The sequence below is a fragment of the Bufo gargarizans genome, chromosome 1, assembly GCF_014858855.1.
Source record: "Bufo gargarizans isolate SCDJY-AF-19 chromosome 1, ASM1485885v1, whole genome shotgun sequence".
NCBI classification, from domain to species: domain Eukaryota; kingdom Metazoa; phylum Chordata; class Amphibia; order Anura; family Bufonidae; genus Bufo; species Bufo gargarizans.
Genome location: NC_058080.1, coordinates 63,491,356 through 63,504,880, shown reverse-complemented (window position 1 = coordinate 63,504,880; position 13,525 = coordinate 63,491,356). Strand labels below are relative to the sequence as shown.

General features: G+C 43.0%; 1 protein-coding gene across 4 annotated transcripts in view; it reads right to left on the bottom strand.

The window, feature by feature from the left end:
* ACOX3 (acyl-CoA oxidase 3, pristanoyl) overlaps window positions 1–13,525 on the bottom strand; it is an 83,705-nt gene that overhangs the window by 43,794 nt on the left and 26,386 nt on the right. For all 4 annotated transcript variants that reach the window (XM_044295836.1, XM_044295843.1, XM_044295859.1 and 1 more), the window contains exons 8-9: window positions 3,520–3,616; window positions 837–1,019 (exon numbers count right to left, since the gene is read on the bottom strand). In XM_044295836.1, the coding sequence (XP_044151771.1) occupies window positions 837–1,019; window positions 3,520–3,616 (280 nt within the window). The remainder of the gene's footprint in view (window positions 1–836; window positions 1,020–3,519; window positions 3,617–13,525) is intronic.

The window sequence follows — 13,525 nt, the reverse complement described above, 5'->3', positions numbered from 1 at the left end:
TCGCGATCCATCTTTTATCAGAACTATTAATAACAATAGATGACATATGAGGGAAAACCCTATGGGGTACCCATCCAGGTGCCGGTTCTAGTCTAGTTCCCTTCATTATTAGCCAACGTTGATGCCTATGGAGACATCTACTCTGTAGGCACCACTGGAGCTGTCTTTATTGCATACCTATATATCTTTGGCATAGGGTCTGTGGTCTAAATTGTAGACTTTTTCTAAAATCTATGGGCACCATACGGGACTGTTATTGAATGCACATCCTTGGCACAAGCACGATGGTCTATACAGTAAGTTTTCTCTCCTTTGGGAATTCATAGTTGAATGTTTCTCAGGTAGCTTCCAATACCATCATTTTCTACCTAGCCCAAACTCAAAACACTATGGTTGAGTTAGAGGGAGAAAACAAAAGGAGACTAGCCACTACTGTGCTGTGTAAACCTCATAGGCGGGGCTGGGAGTAGAACTGTAATCATGGGAGGGACTGGGAATAGAACACTAATCATGGGAGGCACTTGGAGTATAGTGAGAGGGAACCCGATTCCTTTTCACTTATCAGAGACCAATACAAATGTAATATCATAAAAAGAACTATAACGTGGTAGGATAAGTGTCATACAATTTGAAATACACAATAAGTGAACCCCACGATACCGCACTGGTGGTCAAGGTGGTTTATAAAATACCAGAATACTGTGTGGCTATTGACGCAGTGGTTTGGCTGTAGACATCTAACTCTAGAATATTATACAGATATTCTAGATATAGAATAAAGCACCAACATTTTTATTATATACACACACAAAATGATTTTTAAAAAAATCATGTACCTGTAACTGGTACTCCAGAACTGGTATTTCTTCCTTTTCAGTTGGCCCAAACTGACGGCGTGTTGCAGAGAAACGGATAGCAATGGTAATGGCAAGCTTCAGGTTTGTGACTACCATGCTAATGATTGATACCCTACCACTGGACAGAGTGCCGAGAGAAGCGCCAAGACGCTGCTTTGGGTCCTGCAGGAAATGCCAAAACAATATTTAAAAAAAAGTCAGAAAATAAATAAAATATCTACACAGTTATAAAACTAGCCCCAAAGAAACTATGAAGAGCTGGTATGAGGCAACAAAGAAGATACTTGCTTTTTATTTAGTGTGGAATACTTTTCTCCAAGTCAATAGCGATAATTATACCACCTCGACCCTAGGAGTCCAGGGCACTATAAAATATACAGCTTCCCCTCTCCCTATATAACCCTCCTCTCTTCCAGTTCTATAGCTAGTTTGGTAAATTCTGGGAACCTTTAGTTAGAACTGGACAGTACTGCATTGTGATGTTCTTCTGTTATGCCTCCTGGAAATGTGCGACTACACTGGGTGTACCCTTTCCCCTTGTCAGTGAGGCATGTCTCACAAACACTATCAAATTATGAATATTTTTTTAGGTGGCATAACAGAGGAATGAAAAAATGAATTATAAAAAAAAAACACACACACACACACACACACACACACACACACACATGAATTATTTCATAGCTAATGGAGGTAGTTATTGCACAGACATCAGGAAAGGTGATGGGTCCTATTTAACACAAGCAACACTAAGCAAAAAGATACAATAGAAACTAAAATAATCAGATCAAATTATAGGTACAAACGGAATAATAAAAAATAAATAAAGAGATTTGTGGGTTGGTAGCCTTTGATGGTTTACCGATTAAAAAAGGATTCACATGTTGATGGTTTCGTATCACACTTCCGTCATCGGAACTGCCTGCCGGATCCGTCAAAACGCATGCAAACTGATGGCATTTGTCAGACGGATCAGAATCCTGATCCGTATGACACATGCATTTAAATGCCGGATCCGTCTCTCCAGTGTCATCCGGAAAAACGGAACCCGGCATTAATTTTTTGCACGCAGACCGGAATACCGAAGCAGTCAATGCGCCAATTTGAATGCCGGATCCGGCACTAATACATGCCTATGTAAAAAAATTCCGGATCCGGCATAGGTTTCGGAATTTTGGACAGAGATAAAACCGTAGCATGCTGCGGTATTATCTCCGTCCTGAAAAGTCAAAAAGACTGAACCGATGACATCCTGAACGGATTGCTCCCCATTCAGAATGCATGGGGATAAAACTGATCAGTTCTTTTCCGGTATAGAGCCACTAGGATGGAACTCAATGCTGGAAAAGAATACCGCTAGTGTGAAAGTACCCTTACACAAACATGGTCCCAGGTGCATATCCATAAAGCAAGCATGCAGATAATAAAAACATGGCTGCACAACATTTCACAAGCAAACAATAGAACTAAGAAGTGGGGCTCATTCTAAATTAAAGTGGTATTATACCGACTATAAATGAAGAAATGGAAGCTCTTTGCGCACATTTTTGATCAAACGTGTGTCGGGCCCATCCACCAGGCGTCAAGGTGGCTTCCGCAGCCGGTATAATACCACTTTAATTTAGAAGGATCCCCACTTAGTTCAATTGTTTGCATGTGAAATGTTGTGCAGCCACGTTTTTATTATCTGGATGGTTTCCCATCAGTCAGTGGAATCTACAGCTAAAGTGCTCATGCACACAAACGTAAGGGCCGTGCTGCAGACCGCAAACAGGTCCGCGATCCGCAAGATACGGCAAAAGGTAGGACATGTCTTATCTTTTGCAGTGCGGCGGCACAGACCCGAAAGCCAATGAAAGCCCTTTGTGGCTTTTTCCGTGAGCTTCTAATCAGTGCCTCCGTTCCGCAAAAGATAGAACATGTCTTATCTTTTGCATCGTGGACCCATTCAAGTCAAACTGCTGTTTGTGGTCTGCAATACAGAGCCCTTGCGGTCATGTACACGAGCACAAAATCTGAGTCACTCCTCAGTGTGTTAACTTGCCCTAAGGGGCCTCTCGGTGACTGGCACTACTGGGGGTACAGTGTGAGCGAGTAACTTATGGAGGGCACTGCGTGATTGAGCAAACCCAAGCTTGGTTTTAACTAGAATGTTCATTTAAAGGGATATTCCCATCTAAAGCATTTGATGGGTTTTGCGGAAGTAGAATACTGATGACCTACCCTGAGAACTCCAAGCACTGTAACCGAGGTGGTGCTCTGGTGAGCGCTGCAGCCTCCTAACAGTGCCGTACATTGTATAGTGGCTGTGCTTGGTATTGCAACCCAGGCTCATTCAGTTGAATGGGACCAAGTTGCACATTGGCCACGTGACCGCACATAGGCCACGTGATCCAGCGGAGGTGCTGGGAATCCAATCACCACCAAATAGATACTGATGACCTATCCCAACTATAGGTCATCAATATTCTATTCCCGGAAAACCCTTTTAAATGACTTATCTCCTGGTGAGCCGTTTGACACTCCAGAGAGAAGGAGATTAGATGGAGAGGTGACCGGTAGATAGATGACTGATCGATACAAAGATCAACAGACATAGATCTCTATAAAATCACACATAATAAAGTACAATAACTACATATATATGCATCTGTAATAGCACCTTGTATGCACTTGTGTAGTTCCCACTGGAGGAAATATCTCCCGTGCGGTTTAATAGGTTTTCATAGGGGATCCGAACATTGTGAAACATTGCAAATCTGTTAAGACATAAAAAAAAATATATATAATATAAATCCTAAAGAGTGGACCAAACACTGTTTGATGAGAAGTTTACCCTATTAACCCAATGAGGACCATGCCATACCAATGAATGCATCAGAAACTCCAAAACTTTCTGCGGTTTAGCTCTTGGAGAAGCTCTTATGAGACCTTCAGGACACACTTAGACATGCTCCTCACTATGGAAGCTCAGGGACTGCTATGAAGAGGGGATCCATAGGTTTCTAGGCTCTCCTTGAAGATCTCGCTCGGTCTTTCTCCAACACACAGTATCTATATAAAAGGAGGAACCCTACAGCGAGGGGTGTACGAGTGAAGGATCGCAGAGTGTAACAAAAATGTTGGCAGCGTTTCTGGGGTTTATTTCGAGCTCCGATTTCTAGTAAAAGCTGACGGTTTGTTTTATCTTGGCGTTGGCGTGTTACTAACCCTGCCGAATATTTACTGCAGCCATAAATATTTACGTGAGCAGCAAAATGAATGGCACTATGGATTTATTATGTGTAACCACCCGAGCAGAGATTGGTCGTCCAAGGAAGCCGAAACCTGAGGTTCTCATACACAAGACAAGTCATGATTCCTTAATTAAAGGGGGTTGTCCACTTTTTTTTTTTTATATTGACGACCTATCCTCAGGATACATCATCAATAATCAGATCTGCAGTGGTCCAACTCCCAGCACCCCCGACGATCAGCTGTATGAACAGAACAGGGCGGTCGCTTTCTCTTCACGGTTTACATGTTCGCTGTCCACATCGTAGCGGTGGGCAGTGTAATTGCAACTCAGCCGTTACATTCACTTGAACGAGATGGAGTGCAACTGCAAGTGCACCTTCCTGTTCAAGTGAATGGGACGGCAGAGCTGTAATTATACCTGCTGGTCGCTGCGTTCTCTTCGAATGCCTGGAGTCGGACAACCTCTGGTCTGATATTGATGACCTATCCTAAGGATAGGTCATCAAGATCAGAAACCGGACAAACTCTTTAACAACATGAGGGATGCAGAGAGTGGCAGCATTCTGGCCTCCTCCCATGCCACGTCTCAGGAGAGTCCGCCCTATACTTCATGTATGAGTAAGGGGGCAGTATCCCAAAACACTGCAAGGCGGGGTGGAGGAGGTCAGAATATTACTAGACTCCGCATCCCTCATGTTGAAGTGGTAGACTTAATAAGAATAAATCTGAAAGGGGTTCACCCAAATGGTAGCGAGTATGAATCATTGCTCACAGGAATAAATTTATCACCTGCGAAGTTTAAAAGAGTCACTGTACTTTCACATAATACAGAATAGTGCGATTAGCAAATTTCTAAATCACTTCATTAAAAAAAAATTATCTGCCTGCATCTACCTGAAAAAAAAAAAAAAAGCTATAAAGTCATGGCCACTAGGGGTCTCCCTTCCACCTAATTTGCAGTTCACTGCCTGTTGTCAGACAGATGCCCCTGCTTCTGAGAGAAATGCATCTAGCTATGCAGCTGAAACAGGGAATAATTAGGCTGAAAAATATATTAGGGAAGCCCTAAAGAAGACCTCTTCCTTCACAGTTATGACTGTACAAAGAAGCAGAGCAATTATGGGAAATTATACAAAAACAATTGCACTGCTCTAGACTATGCATTTACAACCCCGATACCATTTGTAACATACTCGCTTTATTGATCCACATTATTACTTCAATGATTCCTGCTCTATAGTCTACAGCAGTGCAATTATTGTGGAGTGACAGAAAATCACCTAAGTCCGGAAACATGCGCAGTAACGATCACAGTGCGAGAAACAGACTAAGTTCCCTGACATGCACGGAATGAAAGCCGTAAGGGTAAGAATTTTAAGTCCAGTGACGTGCGCAGGACGAGGTAAGAAAATGCGAGATTTGGGAGGATAGTAGGTGATACGTGGAGATTCCTAAGGGTGGAGCGTCTGATACACCTGGCCCAATGGCCAAGCAGATGAAAATGAAATGTAATTTAATAGATCACATAATTAGTATAGAGACATGACGCCACCGTGGGAGTCTATAAAAGATCCATGCAACGCCCAACAATTCGTAGACTGTCCGATCCCCTGAAGACGCCAGGTTAGCTGGCGAAACATGTCGGGGGACAGTCATTGAGGGTGTTTTTAGAGCAGGGGTGTAGCCTATTAATATCGAGTGTATTCAGCAATAAGTGTATTCAGTCTAAACACAAGTGTATTCAGCATAAGAATAGGGGGGAGTCTGGAGCCAGCACGCAGCTTCCAGCCCCTTATTGCATTACAGTCCAGATAGGGAACAGAGTATAAACTGATCCATTAACAAAAAAATAGGCAACACAACTGATAGTTTTTAAATAGGTAGATTTAATGGTCAGTAATAATGATTCAGCTGTAATAAAAGTTACGTTTTATGGAAGTGAAAGGCACATCTCAAGATAAGGAAAAAACGATAGTCTTAGGACTATAGGCAAATTATGAAAAAAGGCAGACATTCACTTTAAAGGGAACCTGTCACCTGAATTTTGGGTATAGAGCTGAGGACATGGGCTGCTAGATCGCCGCTAGCACATCCGCAATACCCAGTCCCCATAGCTCTGTGTGCTTTTATTGTGTCCAAAAAACAATTTTATAGATATGCAAATTAACCTTAGATGAGTCCCGTCAGAGATGAGTCCAGCGTTCTCTCACTCTGAGCCCAGCACCGCCCCGCATCCTCCAAATCTCCTCATTGCTCCCCGATGTCACAAAGCTAGAGCGCCGTAATCTCGCGATGCGCGAGCTAGCGCATGCGCAGTGTCTGCATAGTGTTCCTTCCCTGTGCTAGCATCAGCCTCAGGGAACGAACTGCGCATGCGCTAGCTCGCACATCGCGAGATTACGGTGCTCTAGCTTTGTGACGTCGGGGAGCAAGGAGGAGATTCAGAGGATGCGAGGTGGTGCTGGGCTCAGAGTCAGAGAACACTGGACTCCTCTCTGAAGCATGGAGGAGACAGGACTCATCTAAAGTTCATTTACATATATATAAAATCGTTTTTTTGACACAAAAGCACACGGAGCTATGGGGACTGGATATTGCGGATGTGCTAGCGGCCATCTAGCAGACCATGTCCTCAGCTCTATACACAAAATCCAAGTGACAGGTTCCCTTTAAGCATATTTGGCCACAGTCACAGAAGTGTCAACAACCTTTCCCCCATTTCTTGCATTATGGTGTCACATTATGCAATGTCCAAGTACCAATTCTTAATACAATAATTAACAGAGTTAGGCAATAATTGAAATACAGCAAGCTTTAATTGCAATGAGCTCTGTTGCCCATGTCCTGGAGAAGTCCGACTAGAAGTACCTGGTAGATGAGAGACTAAAGAACAGAATGCAATGTCAATTGGCTGCTTCTAAGGCCAGCAGAATATTCTTGTGTATTAACCCCTTCCAGACCTTGACTGTACATGTACGGCGGAAATCCGCCAACTAAGAAAGGCACCCACTCAGAAGATGAGCAGGTGCCACTGCTGCGGGTTTCTGCTGTTTTAAACAGCAGACACCAGGAGCTAATGCCCGATTGGTGATGACGCCAAATGCGGACATTTAACCGCTGAGATTCCATAGTCAATTGTGACCATAACATCCAATAGGCTTTTTCCCGGCAGTGCTGCTCTCCCGGGGCCCTAACCCCCCACCCCCATCCAGAGATCAAGAGGAGCAGTTTGTTCGTTGTGGTAGCCTTGAGCTTGCTAGAGGCGGCCGAGGCTTACCACAGAGGTGATCCTATGGAGCACTGCCACAAAGGAACATAATGAAACTCCCACAGGTTGTAAAAGATAATCCATTGCATTCTATGGGAGAAGCGATCAGATGATCGCATGTTCAATTCCCCTAAGTTTTTAAAAAAATTGTCAAAGTTTTTAAAGACAACAATTTACCCCCTTTCTCCATAAAAAAATAAAAATTTGAACTGCTGTGTCCCAAAACCCCAGTTAAAAATAAATGCATTTATCCTGTACGGTAAATGCCTTAAATAGGAAAAAAAGAAACTCAAAATGGCTGATCCATCATTTTTCGTTGCTTTGCCTCCCCCCCAAAACATTTAAGAGAAACTAATCAGTCATTTTTACTCCAAGATGGGGTTAGTAAAAACTATAGACCACCCCACAAAAAAAAGCAAACAAAAACAAATATAAATAAATGTTTTGAAAAAAAAAAAAAAAAAAAAAAAAAAAAAAAAAAAAAAGGAGTATCCAGCTCAATTCAGGTGTAATTAAGAATGACCTTTATTCCAGCGTTAAAATCCGTAATGCAAGTATACAGCTACGCGTTTCAGACCTCTTAGATATATGGGTCCTTCCTCATGACAGCAAATAAAGGTTTTGGTTTGTAATAAAGTTTTTATTTTTCAGTATTAAAACATAAGAAAATGGTATATAAAGGAAGATAAGATGAGGTCAGTTTTAAAAAACAGAACGCCATAAAAATAAAACTAAGGCAGAATATTTGTTTTTGTTTTTTTCCAATTCTATTAAATTATTTGCACTCAAAACGTATAAACTGTTCCTTCCCGTGTGCTTTGTAGATCAGGTACACTGTACACCCGCTCTGTTTGCTCCGTCTGACATAAGACTTCAGTATTGTGGGTGTTTTTCGGATGAGGTAACGGGCAGATAATTAGAACAATACGGTGAAGACTTCAGGGCACATTCCCCTACATTCAGCGTATCGCATGTCGTCTGCGTACAAATCCAATCATCAGGACGGGTGCGGAAAGCTTCTGCTTTGTGAAATTTAAACAAACCCTATAAAAACATAGACGCCTTGAAATCAGATCCGCAGAAAGTCGTTCCTTTATTTATATGGACATTCTCCGGGGTGCATCTACTGTGTCCACATCATTATAGACCTAATCTACATACAAATGTAACCAACTTTCTACATTCATTGTATTCATTCATCTTGAGCCAATCCTGAATTACAGACTGTATTATAGTCGAGAGCTGCATTATCAAATATGGAGGCTTCAGAGCTAAAATCTCCCAGCATTCCTTTCTAGCTCATTGTGGACGTGAAGTCTTTATATCAAGTTGCTTAAAAGGGTTTCGGGGGGAGCTTGGTATTGATGGTCTATCCTCAGGATAGGTCATCGATACCAGATCGGCAGGAGGCTGACTTCTGACTCCACCACTGAGCGCCGTGGCTTCTTCCTAGGCAAGTGACATCATGTTCATTGGTCATATGGCTTATGTGCTGCTCAGTTCCAGTCAAGTGAATGGGCCTGGGCTGCAATACCAAGCACAACCACTTTACAACGTACGGCGCTGTGAGGAGGCTGCAGTACTCCTCCAAGCACCGCTGCCCTTCCAAGAAGCTGTCTGCCGGTAGTGCCAGGGGTCCGATCCCCACCAATCAAATATTGCCGACCTATACTGAGGATAGGTCATCAATATTGTATTCCTGAAAAACTCCTAGTCACATGACTTTAAAGTGTTTTTTAAAAGGAAGGGCCTAGTTAGTGAAAGCCCCAGAGACCAGAATTCTCAGGAAAGGTTAAAGCCAACCACGTATTTAAAGGGAATGTATATTTTTAACATCTTAAAACCAGATGAAACATATTCCTTTTTTCTCATCTGCCCTGCTTGTAAATTTTATTTTTCTGTACACGATTAGGAGGTTCCCCTTTTGCCTGAGCTCCTGTAAGAGATGTTTTAAAGGGAACCGGTCACATTGAACATGGCGTTAGAGCTGCAGGCAGATGGTGGAGCACTTTACAGACATTACATCACACTGTCCCCAATGGAGTTCACAATGTAAGTTCCCATCAGTAGGTCTTTGGAGGTAACCCACACAAACACGGGGAGAACATACAAACTCCAAGCAGAGACTGTCCTTGGTTGGATTCGAACCCAGGATCCCAGTGCTGCAAGGCACCAGTGCTAACCACTGAGCCATTGTGCTGAAGGCCATGTGATATATCAGTCTTGGCTCTAATTTTCTCAGAAACAGATCGGAAGTGTCAATTTTGACCTATCTTTACCTGTTTAGGAGTTAAAATCGAGGTCAAAGCTTCCCAAAATGATTTACAGTGTCCCCCATGCAACATGTCACTGGGGCACATGTGGGACATGGGTCACTGCTGAAGCCAGATATTGGATGCCGATGCTGGGAGACCAGAGATCTGCAGTGGGGGACGACGACGAAGGAGCTGGAACCCAGTGGCAGGGATCAGGTAAGTATGGTCTCCTCTGCCTGTCCAGCCACGCTTGGGGGGGGGGGGGGGGAGGTCTGCTTGAAAGGAATCTGGGGGTGAACAACCCCTTTAAAGAGGATCTTTCACCCGCTGTGCCCTCATTCTGTTTTTTGCGCCCTGTATGCTAATAGATAGCATCTACTTCTCCCTGGCTGTGGCACGGGCTAATTGCTGGTGTCTCCTCCTCCCTGTACTGGTGCTAACCATCAGCATATAGGGCGCAAAAACAGAAGGGGGGGGGGGGTAAAAAGGGGCAGCCGCGAGGGGAGTTTAAAAAAAAAAAAAAAAAGGGAAAGGACCTCTTTAAGCAACAGCGTATTTGGAGTCTTCAGGTCCAAGCAATTTTTTATCTTTTTATTTTATCATTGTCGCATTCCAAGAGCCATAACATTTTTATTTTTCTACTGGCAAAGCTGCACAAGGCTTTTTTGTGGAGGGACGAGTTGTACTTTCTACTGGCATCACTGAGGTACATGTAATTTATTCACATTTATTAATTTTTTGCGAGGAGGGGTGAGAAAAGAAAACAGAAAAAAAAAAAAAAAAAAAAAAAAAAAAAAAAATGCTCTTCTGACCCTGCCTTTTGTGTTTATTTTGGAACACCATAGACTGTTTGGCCAAAATGACATGTCAGCTGCATTCGCAGGTCAGTACGATTACGGTCATAGCAAATTCATAGAAGTTTTTTTTTTTTTTTTTAGGTTTAGTATTCTGGCTGAATAAAAGTGTCTTTTTGGGAAGTAAAAAAAAAAAATAATAAGTTTGAGGCATAACATTTTCATCTTTTCATCTACGTAGCCCTTTAGGAGCTTGTGTTTTTTGCAGGCCGAGTTGCATATTTTTTACCACTTTGGTGTACATATAATTTAAAGTTTTATTCTTGTTAATGGGGAAAAATTCCACCATTGTTTTTTGCATTTTATTTTCATACCACATATGTCCTAATGGGCAAATACCTATGCCAGATCGTGCAATAGTAGAGAACTGCCCCTGTGATCTGTCCTCTCCCTGTGTCGAACCCCTTAGATGCCGCGGTCATTGTTGAGCCGACACCTTCCTGCAACAGTGTTCATACTTCCAGCAGGGCGCGAGGGAAAGCTCGGCATCCTAATAGAATGTGGCGCATCTACTAGGACATGAAACGGTAGCGCAGTGACAGGAAGGGGTTAAGAGCAACATTTTCCTTATTTTAGAGTAAAATGAGATTTCATATTATAAGGCCATGTTCACTCAGTGTTTTTTAATACGTATTTTGGTGTGTTTTATGCACTGAAATACATGTGAAGGCCATGTCATATGTTTATAGTAGGTGTCTATAGATTAGACCCACTATAAAGTATTCTCAGTGGTCTCAAATATCTGTATGCTGTTTACTGAGTATGCCTTGTTGTATTTAATATAAGATTTAACTTTTATTCTTATTATTTAAAATAAGTGTGAGACAGCCGAGTTTAGTAAAACTGCTGCGCTATTTAGATTAGAGACGAGAGGGACCATTTGTGTAGTACAGGTTAAAGGTGCTATGCCTGTCTTAGCGGTCAATTGTATATAGAGCCTAGTTGATTTTACTAGAAGGCCACCCACAAACATCTCCTTATTGATTTTTAATGTGCCATAGATCATAGGGTGCGTTTTTATTTTGTTTTTTTTTATGGAAAGTGACACATTTTGATAATCTGATGCAGATTTAACGTAATTTTCAGCCTCTAGAATGTACAGCGAGAACTAAAGATCGACCGATTATCGGTTTTACAGATATTATCGGCCAATATTCAGGATTTTGACAGTTATCGGTATCGGCATCTATTTTGCCGATATTCCGATAATGTATGGGGAACAAAGATCGCGCTGCTGACAGCGCTCTCCGTGTTCCCTCTGCAGCACAGGGGAGAAGGAAGCAGTGTCTCCCTCCCCCTGTGCTGCTGCTGCCGCCAATGAAGAGACAGATGGAAGAGAAGGGGAGGGGCTGTGGCCACTGCGCCACCAATGAAGAGAAATCTCTCATTCATTCAAATTGAACAGGAGGCGGGAGCTGCAGGATCACATAGCCGGCTCCCGACCTCTATGGGCGGTAGCCGCGATTCGTGGTAGTTAACCCCTCAGGTGCCGCGGATCGCAGCTACCGCTCATAGAGGTCGGGAGCCGGCTATGTGATTCTGCAGCCAGCTCCCGCCTCCTGTATATGAATAAATAAGAGATTTATCTTCATTTGTGGCGAAGTGCGCACCCCCCCCCCAGGCCCCCTAGTATAAATCATTGATTGCACAGTGCGCCCCCCACCCCCACATTAAAAACATTGGTGGCGCAGTGCGTCCCCCACCCCCACCCCAGTATTAAAAACATTGGTGGCGCAGTGCGCCCCCCCCCCCCCCCCCAGTATTAATCATTGGTGGCAGTGGCCAGAGGGTCCCCTCCTCCTCCGATCGGAGCCCCAGCAGTGTAAGCCTGGGGCTCCGATCAGTTACCATGGCAGCCGGGATGCTCGTGAAGCCCTGGCACAAAGCACAGAGCAGCAGGGACAGTGTGAGGTCCTATTCATCCTGATAGATCTCTATCAGAGTGAATAGGACAAGGGTTCTAGTCCCTAAGGGGGCTAAAAGTTAGTTAAAAAAAAATATATATATTAAGTATAAATGAAAAAGAAAGATTTACAAAAAAAAATAAAAAAAAATACACGGTAACAATAAACATTCACTTTCAGCAGATTTGTGTATGAATTTTTTTTTTTCTAAAATGAAAATTCACTGAATATCGGTATAAATTATTGGCTATCGGCCTGAAAGTTCACAAATTATCGGTATCGGCCCTAAAAAAAATCAATATCGGTCGATCCCTAGCGAGAACAAGTCTGAGAACCTGGCAAAGACAAATAGCAAAATCATCAGAAAAACTGGACTGTAGAAAGGATAAAGTCCCACTGATTGTACCATGTTGCAGTAGTGCCGCCTGGTGGCTGAACTCTGTATACACATGAAGAAATAAAAACCAGCAGATCTATCATATACGGTAAGAACGAAGAACCACAAAGCAGCTAAACCCACAAAATAAAATCTTGCCAAGAACCATGGTGATCAGCCTTATTTAGTTGGCGACTTGTACCACAGGAGATCCCGCATCTATAGGAATGCCTTTAAGTCACTGGTCTACCTAGAGGACGTGAACCCATAAAAAAAAGGATCAAAAACGAGCTCCCATAAGGGTGTTGGGATTTGCAGTCAGGACAGAACGGCCTGGGTGTCAGTCTCCCCTTTCCATGGGCTAACAATGCAGGGACTATAAAAGGAATGGGACCAAATATGACTGCCCCCCCCCCCTCTCTCCTCAAGGACCACATAGTAGTCATTCGGTCTGCCCCTGTGGTACATGGACCCTTGATTGCACAGCATAGTAGGCGCTACCCAATGTTTCTTTATCAGTTGCCTGTGACTTTCCATTGAGCCGTTCTCAAACTTAACCCCTTTAGTACCGAACCATTTTTTGCACCTCAAGGACCAGGCCACATTTTTGGAAATCTGACGCAAGTCACTTTATGTGGTAATAACTTTGGAACACCTTCACTGATCCAAGTCGTTCTGAGACTGTTCTCTCGTAACACATTGCACTTCTTGAGTGGTAAATGTGAAAAACTTACCAAAAATTTGGAAAAATTTGTAAATTTCAAAAATGACAAT